The sequence below is a fragment of the Staurois parvus genome, unplaced genomic scaffold (genome assembly GCF_062004578.1).
Source record: "Staurois parvus isolate SC_StPar_1 unplaced genomic scaffold, SC_StPar_1.0 ptg000151l, whole genome shotgun sequence".
Lineage (NCBI taxonomy): Eukaryota > Metazoa > Chordata > Amphibia > Anura > Ranidae > Staurois > Staurois parvus.
Window position 1 is genome coordinate 506,070 of NW_028317947.1, and position 19,399 is coordinate 525,468.

Below are 19,399 nucleotides of genomic sequence, written 5' to 3' on the forward strand. Positions count from 1 at the left end.
AAGAAGAAGAAGAATGAAAAGAAGAATGAAAAGAAGAAGAAGAAGAATGAAAAGAAGAAGAATGAAAAGAAGAAGAATGAAAAGAAGAAGAAGAATGAAAAGAAGAATGAAAAGAAGAAGAATGAAAAGAAGAGGAAGAAGAAGAATGAAAAGAAGAATGAAAAGAAGAAGAAGAAGAATGAAAAGAAGAAGAAGAAGAATGAAAAGAAGAATGAAAAGAAGAAGAAGAAGAATGAAAAGAAGAAGAATGAAAAGAAGAAGAAGAAGAATGAAAAGAAGAATGAAAAGAAGAAGAAGAAGAATGAAAAGAAGAATGAAAAGAAGAAGAATGAAAAGAAGAATGAAAAGAAGAAGAAGAAGAATGAAAAGAAGAAGAATGAAAAGAAGAATGAAAAGAAGAAGAAGAAGAAGAATGAAAAGAAGAAGAAGAAGAATGAAAAGAAGAATGAAAAGAAGAAGAAGAAGAATGAAAAGAAGAAGAATGAAAAGAAGAATGACAAGAAGAAGAAGAAGAATGACAAGAAGAAGAAGAAGAATGAAAAGAAGAATGAAAAGAAGAAGAAGAAGAATGAAAAGAAGAATGACAAGAAGAAGAAGAATGACAAGAAGAAGAATGAAAAGTAGAAGAAGAAGAATGAAAAGAAGAAGAAGAAGAATGAAAAGAAGAAGAAGAAGAATGAAAAGAAGAAGAAGAAGAATGAAAAGAAGAAGAGAAAGAATGAAAAGAAGAAGAGAAAGAATGAAAAGAAGAAGAAGAAGAAGAATGAAAAGAAGAATGAAAAGAAGAAGAATGAAAAGAAGAATGAAAAGAAGTAGAAGAATGAAAAGAAGAAGAAGAAGAATGAAAAGAAGAATGAAAAGAAGAAGAAGAATGAAAAGAAGAAGAAGAAGAATGAAAAGAAGAATGAAAAGAAGAAGAAGAAGAATGAAAAGAAGAAGAAGAAGAATGAAAAGAAGAATGAAAAGAAGAAGAAGAAGAATGAAAAGAAGAAGAAGAAGAATGAAAAGAAGAATGAAAAGAAGAAGAAGAAGAATGAAAAGAAGAAGATGAAAAGAAGAAGAAGAAGAATGAAAAGAAGAATGAAAAGAAGAAGAAGAAGAAGAATGAAAAGAAGAAGAAGAAGAAGAATGAAAAGAAGAATGAAAAGAAGAAGAAGAAGAATGAAAAGAAGAAGAAGAAGAAGAATGAAAAGAAGAATGAAAAGAAGAAGAAGAAGAATGAAAAGAAGAAGAATGAAAAGAAGAAGAAGAAGAATGAAAAGAAGAATGACAAGAAGAAGAAGAAGAATGACAAGAAGAAGAAGAAGAAGAATGAAAAGAAGAATGAAAAGAAGAAGAAGAAGAATGAAAAGAAGAAGAAGAAGAATGAAAAGAAGAATGAAAAGAAGAAGAGAAGGAATGAAAAGAAGAAGAAGAATGAAAAGAAGAAGAAGAAGAATGAAAAGAAGAAGAAGAAGAATGAAAAGAAGAAGAAGAAGAATGAAAAGAAGAATGAAAAGAAGAAGAAGAAGAATGAAAAGAAGAGCAAGAAGAAGAATGAAAAGAAGAATGAAAAGAAGAAGAAGAAGAATGAAAAGAAGAAGAAGAAGAATGAAAAGAAGAATGAAAAGAAGAAGAAGAATGAAAAGAAGAAGAAGAAGAATGAAAAGAAGAAGAAGAAGAATGAAAAGAAGAAGAAGAAGAATGAAAAGAAGAATGAAAAGAAGAAGAAGAAGAATGAAAAGAAGAAGAAGAAGAATGAAAAGAAGAATGAAAAGAAGAAGAAGAATGAAAAGAAGAAGAATGAAAAGAAGAATGAAAAGAAGAATGAAAAGAAGAAGAAGAATGAAAAGAAGAAGAAGAAGAAGAATGAAAAGAAGAATGAAAAGAAGAAGAAGAAGAATGAAAAGAAGAAGAAGAAGAAGAATGAAAAGAAGAATGAGAAGAAGAAGAATGAAAAGAAGAAGAAGAAGAATGAAAAGAAGAAGAAGAAGAATGAAAAGAAGAAGAAGAAGAATGAAAAGAAGAATGACAAGAAGAAGAAGAAGAATGACAAGAAGAAGAAGAAGAATGAAAAGAAGAATGAAAAGAAGAAGAAGAAGAATGAAAAGAAGAAGAAGAAGAATGAAAAGAAGAATGAAAAGAAGAAGAGAAGGAATGAAAAGAAGAAGAAGAATGAAAAGAAGAAGAAGAAGAAGAATGAAAAGAAGAAGAAGAAGAAGAAGAATGAAAAGAAGAAGAAGAAGAATGAAAAGAAGAATGAAAAGAAGAAGAAGAAGAATGAAAAGAAGAGCAAGAAGAAGAATGAAAAGAAGAATGAAAAGAAGAAGAAGAAGAATGAAAAGAAGAAGAAGAAGAATGAAAAGAAGAATGAAAAGAAGAAGAAGAAGAATGAAAAGAAGAAGAAGAAGAATGAAAAGAAGAAGAAGAAGAATGAAAAGAAGAAGAAGAAGAATGAAAAGAAGAATGAAAAGAAGAAGAAGAAGAATGAAAAGAAGAAGAAGAAGAATGAAAAGAAGAATGAAAAGAAGAAGAAGAATGAAAAGAAGAAGAATGAAAAGAAGAATGAAAAGAAGAAGAAGAAGAATGAAAAGAAGAAGAAGAAGAATGAAAAGAAGAATGAAAAGAAGAAGAAGAATGAAAAGAAGAATGAAAAGAAGAAGAAGAAGAATGAAAAGAAGCAGAAGAAGAATGAAAAGAAGAATGACAAGAAGAAGAAGAAGAAGAAGAAGAATGAAAAGAAGAAGAAGAAGAAGAATGAAAAGAAGAATGAAAAGAAGAAGAAGAAGAAGAAGAATGAAAAGAAGAATGAAAAGAAGAAAAAGAAGAAGAATGACAAGAAGAAGAAGAAGAATGACAAGAAGAAGAATGAAAAGAAGAAGAAGAAGAATGACAAAAAGAAGAATGAAAAGAAGAAGAAGAAGAATGAAAAGAAGAATGAAAAGAAGAAGAAGAAGAAGAATGAAAAGAAGAAGAAGAAGAAGAATGAAAAGAAGAAGAATGAAAAGAAGAATGAAAAGAAGTAGAAGAAGAATGAAAAGAAGAATGAAAAGAAGAAGAATGAAAAGAAGAAGAAGAATGAAAAGAAGAATGAAAAGAAGAAGAAGAAGAATGAAAAGAAGAAGAAGAAGAATGAAAAGAAGAATGAAAAGAAGAAGAAAAAGAATGAAAAGAAGAAGAAGAAGAATGAAAATAAGAAGAAGAAGAATGAAAAGAAGAAGAAGAATGAAAAGAAGAATGAAAAGAAGAAGAAGAAGAATGAAAAGAAGAAGAAGAAGAATGAAAAGAAGAATGAAAAGAAGAAGAAGTAGAATGAAAAGAAGAAGAAGAAGAATGAAAAGAAGAAGAAGAAGAAGAATGAAAAGAAGAAGAAGAATGAAAAGAAGAAGTATTCCAGTACAGCAAAAAGTGTATCTGCAGAGAGCTCCCCTATTTCTGACAGTTCTCTGACAGTTCCTTCACATTTACAGCGGTTGAAACATTGTATCTATTTATTTCCGAATAAAAACATCTGTATCCTAAATGGAAACAAATAGATACAATGTTTCAACCGCTGTAAATGAACTGTCAGAACTGTCAGAAATAGCGGAGCTCTCTGCAGTGACACTTTTGCCGGCTGATCGGGAAAAATTCGATTAGTGCACCCGAAGTTTGCTAAAATTCGGATTCGATGCGAATCGAATTTTTCCTGAAATTCGAAACGAATTCCACTTCGCCAGGTTCGATTCGCTCATCTCTAAATCTCATCTCACTCATACCATGCAGGAAGTAGCGAATATGGATAGGGAATTACTACTGACCGATAACACAGTATGTAAGCCACCTAAAATTTGCCCCTTCGTCACTACATTTTCTGCTCAGTTTAAAACAATTACTAAGATTATTAATCAAAACTGGAAAATCTTAAAAACTGACCCAGTTTTAACTAGGATTCTGCCAGACAAGCCTGAGATTATTTTTAGGAGAGCACAACCTTTGAGAAACACGATAGCCCCTAATATTATTAACCCGCCTAATAAAATTACCTTCTTTAATAACATGGTAGGTTTTTTCCCGTGTAATAATTGTATTATATGCACATGCAATGGACACAGGAAAAAGAAAATTGATGACTTTACATCCACTAGTACTGGGAGGACTTATAAAATCAATAACTTCATATAATGCAACAGCAGATATGTCGTTTATCTTTTGCAATGCCCTTGTAAAAAACAATATGTCGGACGTACCACCAGGAGACTTAGGGACCGCCTACGGGAGCATGTCAATAATGTGAAAAAGGGCTATAAAGAACGCTCATTGTCAATGCACTATAGGACACACCACAATAGAGATCCATCTTCCTTGATATTTGCAGGAATTGATGTAGTACAAAACCACTGGAGGGGAACGAATAAAAAGAGGACAGTTTCCCAGATGGAAACTAAATGGATTTACCAGATGGATTGTATGCGTCCTAAAGGGCCTAATATAGAAGTGGATATAAACTGTTTCATTGACAATAGCTAAAATCATTCCCATTCCTCCCATTACGCCACCCTTTTTGTCATCAATCGCCTTGTTTTAGGTCTTAGCAAGGTCAATCTTATTATAATTTTATTCTATTATATTTTCATTATTATTTTATATATTTTTTACTATTATCTTAATTATATTGATATTCCATTTTTAGTGATTGTATTGTAATTCACTGTGTTTTTATTACATTATTATTGCTGTAATTAAAATAAATATGTTATATGTTCATTTTTCTATATATAAGATACTGATCATCAGTCTATTATAGGTTGCGATACTAACAAGGACCACCAGATGAAATCATTATTCTTATATTTATATTTATATTTTAATTTCATTTATCTGGCCCAGAGAATCATTGTCCATGTCTGTGCAGATCAGATTGATAATATGGCTGTTTTGTCTCGGTTCGCGCTGGATAATGGTTTCCGCGGCAACGCATCTTTCCCTGGTGATCCTCGTTATGCTGTTTACTTTATAACTCCATACTGATGGTGCCCGCGCATGCACCGTCTGGCGGGCTACACGAAAATGGCGATCGGTATGGAGACATTGTCCGTTGGAAAATGGCACGCGGCAACGGCGCATGCGCCATTTTCCTTATTTAAGTTCATCATAGACGTCCACCACTGTAAGCTAACCTCCTATGACTACGTGCCCTCGCACGAAACGCATCAGGGAGCGGCTACAGCGGTGTGACGTCACTCCGACTGGCGCCACGAGGGCCCCGGCGTCCATTTGCATATGTATGGGTCAGTATCTTTCTTGCTCCTACCTGTACTGTTTTTTTTGGGAATAAACACTCCTTGCCATAAGGATATTACACTATCTGGCCTCCTTTTGTTCTTTGAGCTCCGGTGGGAGCCATTTACATCTGCAGAGTGGCTATTTCCAAACGTGGCAACACTATCAAGCAGTGAGGGGCATTTGACCAGATCTGACCAGACCCACATAAGGATCCTTGATGTCCTGAGATTATCTGCTTTAAATGCGCATTGAGATTGCGTATCTGGTGAGTGCACAATCCTTATATATCTATCACCTCATCCACGGATCCAGCCATTGGATTTTTTGAAGATCGTTTGGGATCTTTTCTGCTCACGCTATAGACTGTATTTTGGTCTAGTGCCCAATCACCTATAGTCACCATTAGGTGACACTTTTACTTGCACCTTAATATTGTTTTATTATGCTGTTTTATTCTATTGTATTTTTGCATAAAGATGTCTATATGTCCTAAACATAACATTTTAGCGCTGCACCTTGCTTTATTTTGATTACTCTGGTGGTTTATATGGTGCCTTTTTGGTGTTCAGGTGCTATTTTCTACTTCTACTTATTTATAATTTTACCTTAGCGCTCACTTACCCTGCGATTTACAGTTAAATTAATAGCTCTTTTATGAGGGAACCAAGGCCACGTTGGACCGATTTTTCTCTTCGCTCCCATAGACTTAAGTGCTCAAATCGCTCCCGTAGACTTAAGTGCTCAAATCGTTCCCATAGTTCTTAAGTGCTCAAATCACTCCCGTAAACTTAAGTGCTCAAATCACTCCCGTAGACTTAAGTGCTCAAATCGCTCCCATAGACTTAAGTGCTCAAATCGCTCCCGTAGACTTAAGTGCTCAAATCGTCCCCGTAGTTCTTAAGTGCTCAAATCGCTCCCATAGACTTAAGTGCTCAAATCGTTCCCTTAGACTTAAGTGCTCAAATAGCTCCAGTAGACTTAAGTGCTCAAATCGCTCCCGTAGACTTAAGTGCTCAAATCGTTCCTGTAGACGTAAGTGCTCAAATCGCTCCCATAGACTTAAGTGCTCAAATCGTTCTCGTAGACTTAAGTGCTCAAATCGCTCCCGTAGACTTAAGTGCTCAAATCGCTCCCGTAGACTCATTCAGTGCTGACTGGTCTTCAGCTTCCCCAGTGTTCTGCTTGTTTCCTGTGCGATTCCTTTGGTGCTGACCTGGCTTGTTCCTGACCCTACTCTGATTACTCTCCTGCTCCTGGTTCCTGACTTCGGCTCTACTCCTGACCTTGGATTCTCCTACTGATTCTGTACCTCGCTGCCCCACTGGTGATGACCTTGGCTTCCTTTGACCCTGCTGCTGTTTTGTGTCCTAGCTACCTACTTGCTCTGCTGCACATCAGAACCTGCTCTGTCTGCTACTACAGTATTCTAATCAGAGGATACACTGCCTTTACAGGCCATCATCTGCAAGAGCCGCAAGCAACAACACTGGTGCTCTTGTCCCCCTGGTCCCTAGACTCCCTCTGTTCCAACCTCAGCGGGGTCAGGGCTAGTGACACAAGTGAGGTCGACTTCGTCAATTCAGTCTCCTATCAGGTACGTGACACAGGGATTCACCCAGGAGAGCTGAATGAAGAGAAGATTCATCTAGGGTCTGGGGTGGTACAACAGGAAATGCTGGCTAGCTCTCCAAAGATACATTTTTGCTGTAAAGACTTGTACATAGTTTGTCCTCTGTTTATCAATTAAATAATCTTGCCCGTTTAGATAACAACTACACATCTAATAAATCACCCCAGTGTTAAATACAGTAAATACATAATATAACCAAGATTCATTTTTTTTTTCAAAATAAGTAGCCGCTAATATACCCAAACCTTATCTCATATCAGGAATAACTTATACATACAGTGTGCTGCACTTATCTCTGTGTTTAGTTGTCCTCTGTTGCCATTCCCTTGGGCATCCCATACACCCCTTGTAGCAATCATGCACACAGAGATGGATGGGAACCTCCATTTTGGCAAAGGACCGTCCATCTTGTATAATTATCTCTCTCTCCCTCTTTCCTCATCCCCCTCCCTCTCTGTTGAGTGACATGTGGTCGGTGTGTGTTATTAGAGATCACAGGCAGGACTATAAAACCCCCCAGCCGAGCTGGTGCCTAGGTATTGCCTAGGACCATTCTCCTGGTATGTTGCACCCCTTATCTGACACATATAAGAGAGCAGAAAATTGTATCTCCTGAACCATTCAAGTAAATATGTCATATTTCATATGTAGACATTCAGCAGACAATTCTGCGTATTAATCTACCCGTGGGTGGAATGTTACATGTACCTAGGAAAAGTTATGGGCCATAATATAAGCTAGGAGTGATTTTAGTTCTAGCTTGGGCCTCCGCCCCAACACCCCTCCCCAAATGATTGGTTCTCTGCTGTAAGGAGACACCCTGCTGAGATCCTAGAAATTCTTGGAGTTGGGTGTGTGAGAGTTGAAGAGTCTCCCTTTAACATTGAGACTAACAGTGGGAGATCAAAGCATCCTTTTTGCTCTGAAGCTTGGAAGCTGCTTAACCCAGTACATGTGACAAGTACTTTAACCCTCTAACTTCTCTTTGTTATCTCTTTGCTGTGCTATTGTTCCCTGTATTTATATATATATATATATATATATATTGGCTACATCTTTTTCTGTAAATATTTTTTATTGCACCCTTTTGCCCTTTTAGTAATAAATCTTACTTTCTGAAAGTGTTGAACTGTTTCTAACACTCTTTGATGCAAATTACGAATTCCTGCCGCTGAAGAGCGCTACCGTGTGGGTGTTTAACCCTCTGTATAACCTGCCTGCGGTGACAGTGGTATACAGACGATTATCTAACCATCATAGTGTTATTGCTAATATTGCCGAGTTTCCTCTTTCTCTGTACAAAAAGGAGGTGGTGGCAGTGTGAAGGGTTAATTGGCTAATTAACCTGACCCAGTAACAATCGTGCTCAGGCTGCCGGTACATCGATTGTGGTCCATTAGCTGGAAAATCTTTGTGCAGAGTGCAGCTGGGCGTGGCATTGTTACGCACGTGACAGCGCGGTTTTAGATTGGCTAGTCCTTCGGTCACGAGTTTGGTGAGAAGGGCTGGGGTCTGAAACCACGATCGTCACACCCCTTACCCTATTCAAGTTCTAATTCCCCTAATAAAATTTAAAAAACAAGCTCAAGGACCAGTTACTGTCTCCTGGATGCAAGTCTGTTTGAAATATGCGTGTTGCCTGGCTGTACAGGACTATAGGGGGACCCAAAACTTCAGCGACTTCTAAGGGGGTAGTGCTACACAATAATAACAGCAAAAATTATGAAGTCTTATGCTGGAGGCATGACACTACCTACCTAGTATCACCTGATACTGCTATTAGAGCCCTCAGTCACTAACAGCAAAATTAATTTAGAAATTTGTCTGAGAAACAGTTGGGTTTCTTTGTTTCTGAAAACTCTACCTGCAACTTTTTTGATGACGAGGCCTAAAGACCACTCATTTCTTTTTAGACAAGAACAATGTCACCAGGTTACAAATTATTCTTAGAGGTTTGTCACTTGATCCAGGACTGTAAGGTGGAGATGTACCCCTTTTTATCCATCTGTGCAAGACTTTGCACTTGTCTCCACTGGGTCAAATGCAGGTCCTTGGAACTTAGGCCCCTTTCACACAGCGTGGACCCGTCAGCAGATCTGCTCGCTCAGCTTTGGATCTCTCCGCTGATCCTCGCTGAGCAAGCGGATGACAGGTCCATGTCCGTGTCCGCTCTGCTGCTGACAAGTGGTCCGCTTCCATCCGACTGCCATCCCATCCGATCTGATGGACAGAAGGGGACTGGATCCCCATCCATCTCTTTTTGGCGGATCGGATGTCAAACACATGTCTGTTTACCAGTGGCGGACTGACCATTTGGAAACTCGGGCACTGCCCGAGGGCTCGGGGTCAGTAGGGGGCCCCATGAGATGCCCCTGGTACCTTTTTCATAGGCTTTTTTGATTTTGGGCAAGGACACAGGGGCCCCATGATCCCCTATTGCCCGGGGGCCCCATGAGTTGTCAGTCCGCCCCTGCCGTTTACACAATCCGCTCTGTAGAACAGAGGATCCGATGGGGCCGTCTGAAAAATGGGCAAGCGGACCCGATTGGAATGTTCGTGTGAAAAGGGGCCTAACTCCCATGAGTCAGTATTGAAGTTTCTACTTGTAAGAAGACAGGTTCAAGTATTTTGTGAGCTATACAAATCACTCTTTCACATACTCCTCCACTATGAGAGTAGTGAGGTGGGTTGAAAGTACAGTCCTGATCACTCAGTCTCCACACTATGGGTCCTTTCACATGGGCGTTGCGTTTTTTTTATATCAGTTCAGTCCCGTTTTTCAAAAAAAGAAAACGGATCAGTTTTTCATCAGTTTTCAACAGTTTTTTATTAGTTTGCATAAGTTTTTACATCAATTTTTTCATTAGTTTACATCAGTTTTTACATCAGATTTCATCAGTTTTTACATCAGGTTTTTAATTCCACTACCAATGCAAAAACAGACCGTTTGTCCGTTTACATCAGCTCTGCAAAAATAGAGCTTTGATCCGTTCCAATAAACAGATGTTGACGGATGCGGATGTAAACGGATATGAACAGGGGCGGACTGACCATTTGGAAACTCAGGCACTGCCCGAGGGCCCGGGGTCAGTAGGGCGCCCCATGAGATGCCCCTGGTACCTTTTTCATAGGCTTTTTTGAGTTTGGGCAAGGACACAGGGGCCCCATGATCCCCTATTGCCAGGGGACCCCATGAGTTTTCAGTCCGCCCCTGGATATGAATGAATGATCAGCCGTTTACATTCGTTTTTCATAGAGATGCATTAATGTTCATTTTTTATCCATCAACGGATGGATGGAAAACGGAAAAATGGAATGTTCGTGTGAAAGGAGCTTATTGGTGTCAATATTCAAATAGATATGTAGTTCCTTGGCTGTGCCAACAAAGTTAGTGCCTCCATCTGAGTAGAAATGTTTCCCAGGGCCCTGAATAGCAATGACACATCTAAGGGCATTTACAAGGGGCATTCAAGTCAAACTGGGACTTTTGAGTTTATATAATAAAAGAACACATTTCCAAGAGTGGAAACTGCATTTATTTTTCTACATACTCCCCTGCTACATTTATATACTTATATCACTGTTTAACTAATGCCTGGAAAGCTTTGGCATAGGAAGATTTGTCAGTATGCCTGAATCATCCTAGGACAGTCTACTTCACTTCGTCGTCAGTGCTGAAATGCTGACCTCTGAGGAACTTTTTTAGGAAGATTTGTCTGTATACTTGAACCATCCTAGGACAGTCTGCTTCACTTCGTCATCAGTGCTGAAATGCTGACCTCTGAGGAACTTTTTTAGGGGTCTAGGTTATATGTCAGTTATCCAGGATCAGGCATTCCACATGCTGAATGTTCAAAGGAATGACTGCTGTGGGCTGGGAACCACCACTGCCAGAATTGTCACTGATGGACAGATGGCCATCTTTGAAATGTTTACACCATTCAAATGTCTTACTGCGGCTGAGCGTCTCATCACTGTACTGTGCTTGAAGTCTTCTGTAGATATCACCGCACACTGTTCCATGCTCACACTAATACTGTTGTCTGCCATCTTGATTAACAGTCTCTGGATTGGCCCATGACATGTTTGCTGCCTATCAGTAATAGGAACGCTTATTACTGCATGTAGTACCACCGCACTAACATCCCTTTTTATACCTGTAAAATCAAAGGTTTGACTAGAACGCTCCTCGTATAAAGCTCAAAGTGTCCATAGACTCAAAAAGCTTAATGGAGACAATGGAGACAATCCTAACGACCATGCAGGTGACAATTACTGCTCACTGTTTGCTTGACTCCCTCTGGCATGATGTGTGATAATAGACCAGATACCAAAAGATATCAACACTAGAGAAAGGAGGGTACTGAGTCTGTGCGCTAGAAGAATGGCCATCTTTTTGTGTGTATAGCATGCCACGAAGCTTGTGGAAAGTAATATATTTGAAGATCATACTAGTACTCACACATCCTTTAGTTATAACTATCCACAAACCAGCAACTCATAGAAATGATTTTGTCATTGGTGCATGTGTGATGATGGCCAGGAAATATGAGATTGGTTTTCTCATCTGGTTCTAATTTCACTTCCCTAAGATGGCCCCCTACTCTCAATAGGCCATTTTGATCAAGAAATGGGTCAAGTTTTTTTAGGGCACTGTTCCTGGGGAAGAGTGTTTATGTTTACAACACAGTCAATCTTTCTAGCATAGGTTTCATGCTGCATAGTGTGTTTGATGGCATTCGTAGGATGTTGGACACTGAAGTGAATTATTGTCAAAGATGTCTTTACAATTACTTTCACATGTAGGTGTGTCTCCTTTGAAGGATCAAGCTACAGTATGTAGGCTAGGCAAGTAATGGCTCCAATGAGTGACTTCCAAGTTGAGAATCTCTTGAATTTATGAGATTTATGTCACTATCTGAAGTAGATAGACCTCAAGAAAAATGTTAGCATCTAAAGCCGGCCATAGATGGTTCATTTTTTTCTTTCAGTCGGAGGGCTGAACCAAAAAAGACTAACAGGTTCCTCTATCCACACAAATGAGGTGGATGGAGGAATTCCCTCTTCCATGACATTGTATTTTGGCAGTGCATACACTGATTGGCTGATCATCAAATGTTTTCCAGCTTGTTTGTTGGAGAGAAGTCAATCTAAAGATCTACCGTATTTGCCGGCGTATAAGATGACTTTTTACCCCTTGAAAATCTTCTCAAAAGTTGGGGGTCGTCTTATACGCCGGTATACGGCATACTGACACTTTTTAGGGGGGGCGGCGTGGTGCCGCCCCCCCCCTTCCAACAGCAGGGACACTAAGTACAGGGGTGGGCAGGGGCTGTTTCTTACCTGGCTCCGGTCCCACGACGATCCGGTCCAGGAAGCGCGGTTGCTCCTTCAGTTCGGCCACTGGATGTTCGTGCGGCTGCCTGGCTCTGCCTCCTCCGGTGATTGGCCGCCAGAACTGTAGCTCAGGAAAGGCACACAGGCGGCCAATCACCGGTGAGGGGGCGGAGCCGAGCGGCCCCGTGAAAATCGAGTGCAGGAGCAGCAGGTAAGTGTTCAGTGTAGAGGGTCAGCAAGTGTAATTGGTGTCAGTGGGAGGAATAGTGCCCCATCATTGGTGTCACTGATACCAATGATGGAGCACTATTCTTCCCACTGACACCAATGATGGGGCACTATTCCTCCCACTGACACCAACGATGGGGCACTATTCCTCCCCCCCACTGACACCAACGATGGGGCACTATTTCCCCCCCCACTGACACCAATGATGGGGCACTATTCCACCCCCCACTGACACCAATGATGGGGCACCATTCCTCCCACTGACACCAATGTTGGGACACTATTCCTCCCACTGACACCAATGATGGGGCACTATTCCCCCCACTGATACCAATGATGGGGCACTATTCCTGCCACTGATACCAATGATGGGGCACTATTCCTCCCACTGATACCAATGATGGGGCACTATTCCTGCCACTGATACCAATGATGGGGCACCTATTTCCCCCAACTGATACTAATGATGGGGCACTATTCCTGCTACTGATACCAATGATGGGGCACTATTCCTGCTACTGATACCAATGATGGGGCACCTATTCCCCCCACTGATACTAATGATGGGGCACTATTCCTCCCACTGATGCCAATGATGGGGCACTATTCCTGCCACTAATACCAATGATGGGGCACTATTCCTCCCACTGACACCGATGATGGGGCACTATTCCTCCCACTGATGTGCATTGGAAGAGGGGTAGTCTTATACGGCGAGTATAGCCCAAACACTACATTTTAGCAGGAAAAGTAGGCAGTCGTCTTATACGCCCAGTCGTCTTATACGCCGGCAAATACGGTACTTATGAACAGGGAATGGCCCCACATGGATCAAACTCAGCTAGTCCCTACCAGGGGCGGACTGACAACTCATGGGGCCCCGGGCAATAGGGGATCATGGGGCCCCTGTGTCCTTGCCCAAGCTCAAAAAAGCCTATGAAAAGGTACCAGGGGCATCTCATGGGGCCCCCTACTGACCCCGGGCCCTCGGGCAGTGCCCGAGTTTCCAAATGGTCAGTCCGCCCCTGGTCCCTACTGAACCACCAATTTTGATTTATCTTAAGTCAAGTCTGCATCTACTAGCTTAAATGCATCATTATTAGCCTTGTCTGTGTTGTACAAGAATGCAGGCTCTGTCCATCCTGCCGTACATGACTTACAGCAACAACTCTTGTAACATGGTAGGCATGATGGTGATCGATAGATACATAGTGCCACTGTTTTGGACAGATGGACCTCCTAATCCTTAGCACTCTGTTGGCAACATAAACATAGAGCCATCTGCTCTCTTTGTAGATGTAACCTAACACTACTTTGCTGTCAGTTCACACTTCAGTACCTTTCAGCTCAATGTCCATTTCTGATATGGAAAGTTCAGCTTGCTCAACAGCTAATACTTCAGCACAAAGTATTAGTCTGGGTGTAGTGTGATCAGGTTGTGGAGCCAGTTTTGCCGTACCCATAGCATATCCTATGTTCTTTAACGTCTAACATTTTTGATTAAGCAACAGCAGCATTTGCTTGGAAAGAAGCATTAGAGAATATGAAATGTGTGTGGCTCTGTACTTCTGTAGAGAGCATATTATTATTACAGGTACTTATATGGGCATGCAATATCAATAAAAGATAAAGATATTATAGAATATCCTCACTCTAGCCAGGAATGTATTTGTTCAGAGGGTAGTGGCAGGGGTGGACTGACAACTCATGGGGCCCCTGGGCAATAGGGGATCATGGGGCCCCTGTGTCCTTGCCCAAACTCAAAAAAGCCTATGAAAAAGGTACCAGGGGCATCTCATGGGACCCCCTACTGACCCCGGGCCCTCGGGCAGTGCCCGAATTTCAAAATGGTCAGTCTGCCCCTGGGTAGTGGAGAATCCTAGTCAAATGTTTCATGATTTAAGTCTCCAGAGCTTTACCTTGAATTGTGATATGGTCTGCAATTCCTAACGGGTCATACAGGCTATTAATTGCAGGCAAGACACCTCTCTGGGTGAAAGGTTTCACCTTTTCCTTTACTTGAAAGATAAAGGAATCAGATTTCAAGTCCCAGAGAAGACCATGACTGCGTTGGGCAGGTTAATAGTCTGTCCCTAAATTTTAGGGATTGATTTACTAAAGGCAAATCGGCTGTTCACTTTGCAAAGAAATTTGCCCCAGGGCTTAGTTAAAAGAGAAGTATGTAAATGTAAAAAAACAAAAAGAAATGCTCACCTAGGTGGTTGCAGCACTGGCCCAATGTTGCATCTGTCCCCCACTGCCTCTAAGACGGAGAACTAAGCAATCAAAGACTGCTGATCGCTCAGTTTTCAGTCTTCAGTGAGCAGAGAGCCAGTGACTGCCAGTTACCGGCTCTCTGCTCTGCCCCTCCAGTGCTGTACAGTCAAGATTTTTCCAGAGCCTGGACCAGCTCAGTGATGTCAGTCAACAGCGGACTTTAGCATGTTCCACCCATGTGGGGCTCTGCTCATACGACCACATCATTCATTCACAGAGTTCTGTGAATGAACTACAAGTACCGACAGCCTTTGTGGCTGATGGCTTGTAGTCCTTATCGAACTACCATGGCTCTAGTGGGGATTTTAGGTAATTCATTGAGTCTTCCTGTCATTGTATAACTACCTGCCCATATGAGGTATGGACAGATACAGTCCACAAAAGCCCTACATTGCACCTGTGATCTGCTGATCACGGGTGCAATGCTTTACAGGCTCCTAAATAACAAAATACATTTTTATACTTGCAAAAAATTGTGCATTTATTATTTTTTTAGAAAGGTGAACTTATCCTTTACCGATCTCAAAGTTCTGAGGCCAGCCTAGAAATTTATATGTTCGTATAACTTCATTATCTGTGTGCTTGTTCTGGTTCAGGAACTCAATATATTGAAAGCAGAGAAAGTTAAGTACCTGGGATTTTCAGACTTAGGCCGGCCATACATGAGTCAATTTTCAAACGATTTTTCGTTTGAAAATCTGACCTAAGAATAATCGACTGATTTTCGCTCTGTTAGTGGGGCAATGGCACTGGCCGATTTTCGTAGTTCCTCCCCATTACGTTTATCGGGCGTGCTGGAAAATTCGTGAAAAACTACCAATTTTCGAAATCATTGGTCGCACCATCAGATTACAGAATGAACGATGTTTTCAATTTTTGATCGAAAAATGTTCAAAATGCGACCGATGTATGGCCTGCTTTAAACTGTATTGCCAAATGTTTTGGGACACCCCTCCAAATCATTGGATTCAGGTGTTTCAATCCCCTCCATGGCTACAGGTGTATAAAATCAAACACCTAGTCCTGCAGACTGCTTCTACAAACATTTGTGAAAGAATGGGTCGCTCTCAGGAGCTCAGAGAATTCAAGCGTGTGCAGTAAGTCCATCTGTGACATTTCCTTGCTACTAAATATTCCACCGTCAATAGAGCGGGGTCAGCGCATGCTGAAGCGCACAGTGCGCAGAAGTCGCCAACTGTCTACAGGCTCAATAGCTAAAGACCTCCAAACTTCATGTGGCCTTCAGATTAGCACAACAACAGTGCGTAGAGAGCTTCATGGAATGGGTTTCCATGGCCGAGCAGCTGCATCCAAGCCTTACATCACCAAGTGCAATGCAAAGTGTCGGATGCAGTGGTGTAAAGCACGCCGCCACTGGACTCTAGAGCAGTGGAGATGTGTTCTCTGCAGTGATAAATCATGCTTCTCTGTCTGGCAATCTGATGGACATGTCTGGGTTTAGCGGTTGCAAGTAGAACGGTACTTGCCTGACTACATTGTGCCAAGTGTAAAGTTTGGTGGAGGGGGGATTATGGCGTGGGGTTGTTTCTTTAGGGGTTGGACTTGGCTCCCTGACTGGCCTGCACAGGGTCCTGACCTCAACCTGATAGAACACCTTTGGGATGAATTAGAGTGGAGACTGCAAGCCAGGCCTTCTTATCTGACATCAGTGCCTGACCTCACAAATGTGCTTCTGGAAGAATGGTCAAACATTCCCATAGACACACTCCTAAACCTTGTGGACAGCCTTCCCAGAAGAGTTGAAGCTGTTATAGCTGCAAAGAACGGGCCAACTCAATATAGAACCCTATGGACTAAGACTGGGATGTCATTAAAGTTCATTTGCGTGTAAAGGTAGGTGTCCCAATACTTTTGGCAATATAGTGTATGTTAACAATAGCAACATCCCTATGTTTCTCAGCTCAGGTTATTTTTTAATAAAAAAGTACAGACAACTAATAATGTAGCTAAGGTGCCCATTTAGGACTAAAGCACACAGGAGTTTTAACGCATACAGCATGAAAAAATAATGTGTTTTTGTGTGCCCATTTGGCACAAGTGTAGCCCACAGCCCACTGCCAGCAGCCTGTCAAAATTAAAGGGGTATTAAAGTCCCGTCTGTTAATTTATACCTACAGGTAGCCTATAATAGGGCTTACCTGTAGGTATAGTAAACATCTCTTAAACATGCATTGTTCAAGAGATATTTACTTTAACCTCTCCCATACAGGGCACTTTTACCCCCTTCATGCCCAGGCCAATTTTCAGCTTTCAGCACTGTCCTACTTTGAATAACAATTGCACGGTCATGCAACACTGTACCCATATGAAATTTTTAGCACCTTTTTCACACAAATAGAGCTTTCTTTTGGTGGTATTTAATTGCCACTGGGTGTTTTATTTTTTGCACTATTACAAGAGCAAAACATTTGAAAAACAAGTTTCTCTTTATTTCTATTATAAAATTTTGCAAACAGGTGATTTTTCTCTTTCACTGATGTGCGTTGATGAGGCTACACTGAAACTGAAACTGATGGGCAATGATAGGCAGCACTGATGGGCACTGATGAGGTGGCATGGATAGGCAGCACTGATGGGCACTGATAGGCTGCACTGGTGAGGTAGCATTGATGATGCGGCACTGGTGGGCATTGATGAGGAGGCACTGATGATGCTGCACTGATATGCAGCAATGATGGGCACTGATAGGTGGCAACATTTAGATTTTTTACCCCTAACTAGAATCAGAAGAATAAGTAAGTAAACAATGGTACGGTAAGTAATAAACAATATTAGTAAATGTTAAATGCAGTATAAATTATGACAACACTACAGATTGAGAATATCGGAAGAATGAGCATCCATTTTTCTTTGCATGCTAGTCTCATATAGAAAGTGAAGAGGATATTAAAGTTACGAAAATTCTTGTACAACAGAATAAAAATTCAAAAGTGATGTAATGTATTGTAGTGTATTTGTATTATATTTTCGGATGAAAACTGTACTGGTAAATGAAAATCATCTGATCTGGTATCATGTGACAAAAATGTTCGTGCTTATCCCTTCGACTAATTTTGGACGATTATTGTGTACTAACGATCCGATTATCATACAATCACTTTGAAAGCGGCATTTTTCATACGATTTTCTGATTGTGCTTACAGGGCTTAAGGGATTATCTGAAATGCAGCGTCTCTTAAGAGATACCTCTTTAACAAAAAAAAAAACACAAGGCCTCAGGGCAGTGACTGTTAGGAGGAGTCTTTGGTCCTGACTCTTCAGCCTGCTAAACGTTGGGGTCCATTGGTGTGCATTAAAGCTGCGAATAAGGCCTGCAGGCTGTATTAGAGTTGTGGGGTAGCTGGTAGGTAGTTCCTAATGGCTCAGTCTCTAACTGTGGTAACAAGTAGCCCAGTAATTTCTAATGGTTCCGTTTTTAACGGTGGTATCAAGTAGTGGCTATAAGGCCCTCTCACCAGACCCAGTGACACAGCAGCAGCGGTCTCTCCGATCACATATCCACTCACTCTGGGTTGCCCATGACAACTCTGTTAGGTATCCTTTTCCCTCAGTACACAGTTATGTTCTGTACCCTCTGGCTGTCCCTCACATGGCTGTGGGCTCTGCTGACCAGGGTTTTTCTTTCATAGGTGAATTTTTCTTGACACGATCCTATCACACTCCCGTCAGATCACTCTCCTGTCACTCTCCTGTAACATCACTCTCCTGTCACACTCCTGTCACATCACTCTCCTGTAACATCACTCTCCTGTCACATCAATCTCCTGTCAAACTCCTGTCACATCACTCTCCTGTCACACTCCTGTCACATCAATCTCCTGTCACTCTCCTGTCACATCACTCTCCTGTCACATCACTATCCTGTCACACTCCTGTCACATCAATATCCTGTCACTCTCCTGTCACATCGCACCCCTGTCACATCACTCTCCTGTCACACTCCTGTAACATCACTCTCCTGTCACACTCCTGTCACATCAATCTCCTGTCAATCTCCTGTCACATAACTCTCCTGTAACATCACTCTCCTGTCACACTCCTGTCACATCACTCTCCTGTCACATCAATCTCCTGTCACTCTCCTGTCATATCACACTCCTGTCACATCACTCTCCTGTCACACTCCTGTAACATCACTCTCCTGTCACACTCCTGTCACATCAATCCCCTGTCACTCTCCTGTCACATCACTCTCCTGTAACATCACTCTCCTGTCACACTCCTGTCACATCAATCTCCTGTCACTCTCCTGTCACATCACTCTCCTGTCAAACTCCTGTCACATCACTCTCCTGTCACACTCCTGTCACATCACTCTCCTGTCACACTCCTGTCACATCACACTCCTGTCACATCAATCTCCTGTCACTCTCCTGTCATATCACTCTCCTGTAATATCACTCTCCTGTCACACTCCTGTAACATCCTTTTTCCGGAAACATATGGTTATCTCCGCCTTACTGCTGATTAGTTCATTGCTGCTGCTAGGAGAGAGGGGGAAGAAAGTCCAAACATACAGTCCACTCTTGTTTAACTCTGCATTGCTGACAGGAGAAGAGGCGGGGGGCAGCGGGGAGTGACACAGACAAGAAGCAGCTTCCCTTTCCCTTTTTACAGTGTAGCCGGCTGTTTACACATTAAGCTGACAGACAGGGCAGGCAG

At 41.2% G+C, this 19,399-nt stretch overlaps 1 protein-coding gene across 1 annotated transcript in view; it reads left to right on the forward strand.

The window, feature by feature from the left end:
- The window catches only part of LOC149463799 (uncharacterized), a 122,275-nt gene that overhangs the window by 32,008 nt on the left and 70,868 nt on the right, over positions 1-19,399 (forward strand). Inside the window, exons 4-5 of the mRNA XM_089674686.1 lie at positions 1,042-5,509; positions 6,699-6,838. Coding sequence (XP_089530812.1) covers positions 1,042-3,005 — 1,964 coding nt within the window. The 3' untranslated portion in view covers positions 3,006-5,509; positions 6,699-6,838. The remainder of the gene's footprint in view (positions 1-1,041; positions 5,510-6,698; positions 6,839-19,399) is intronic.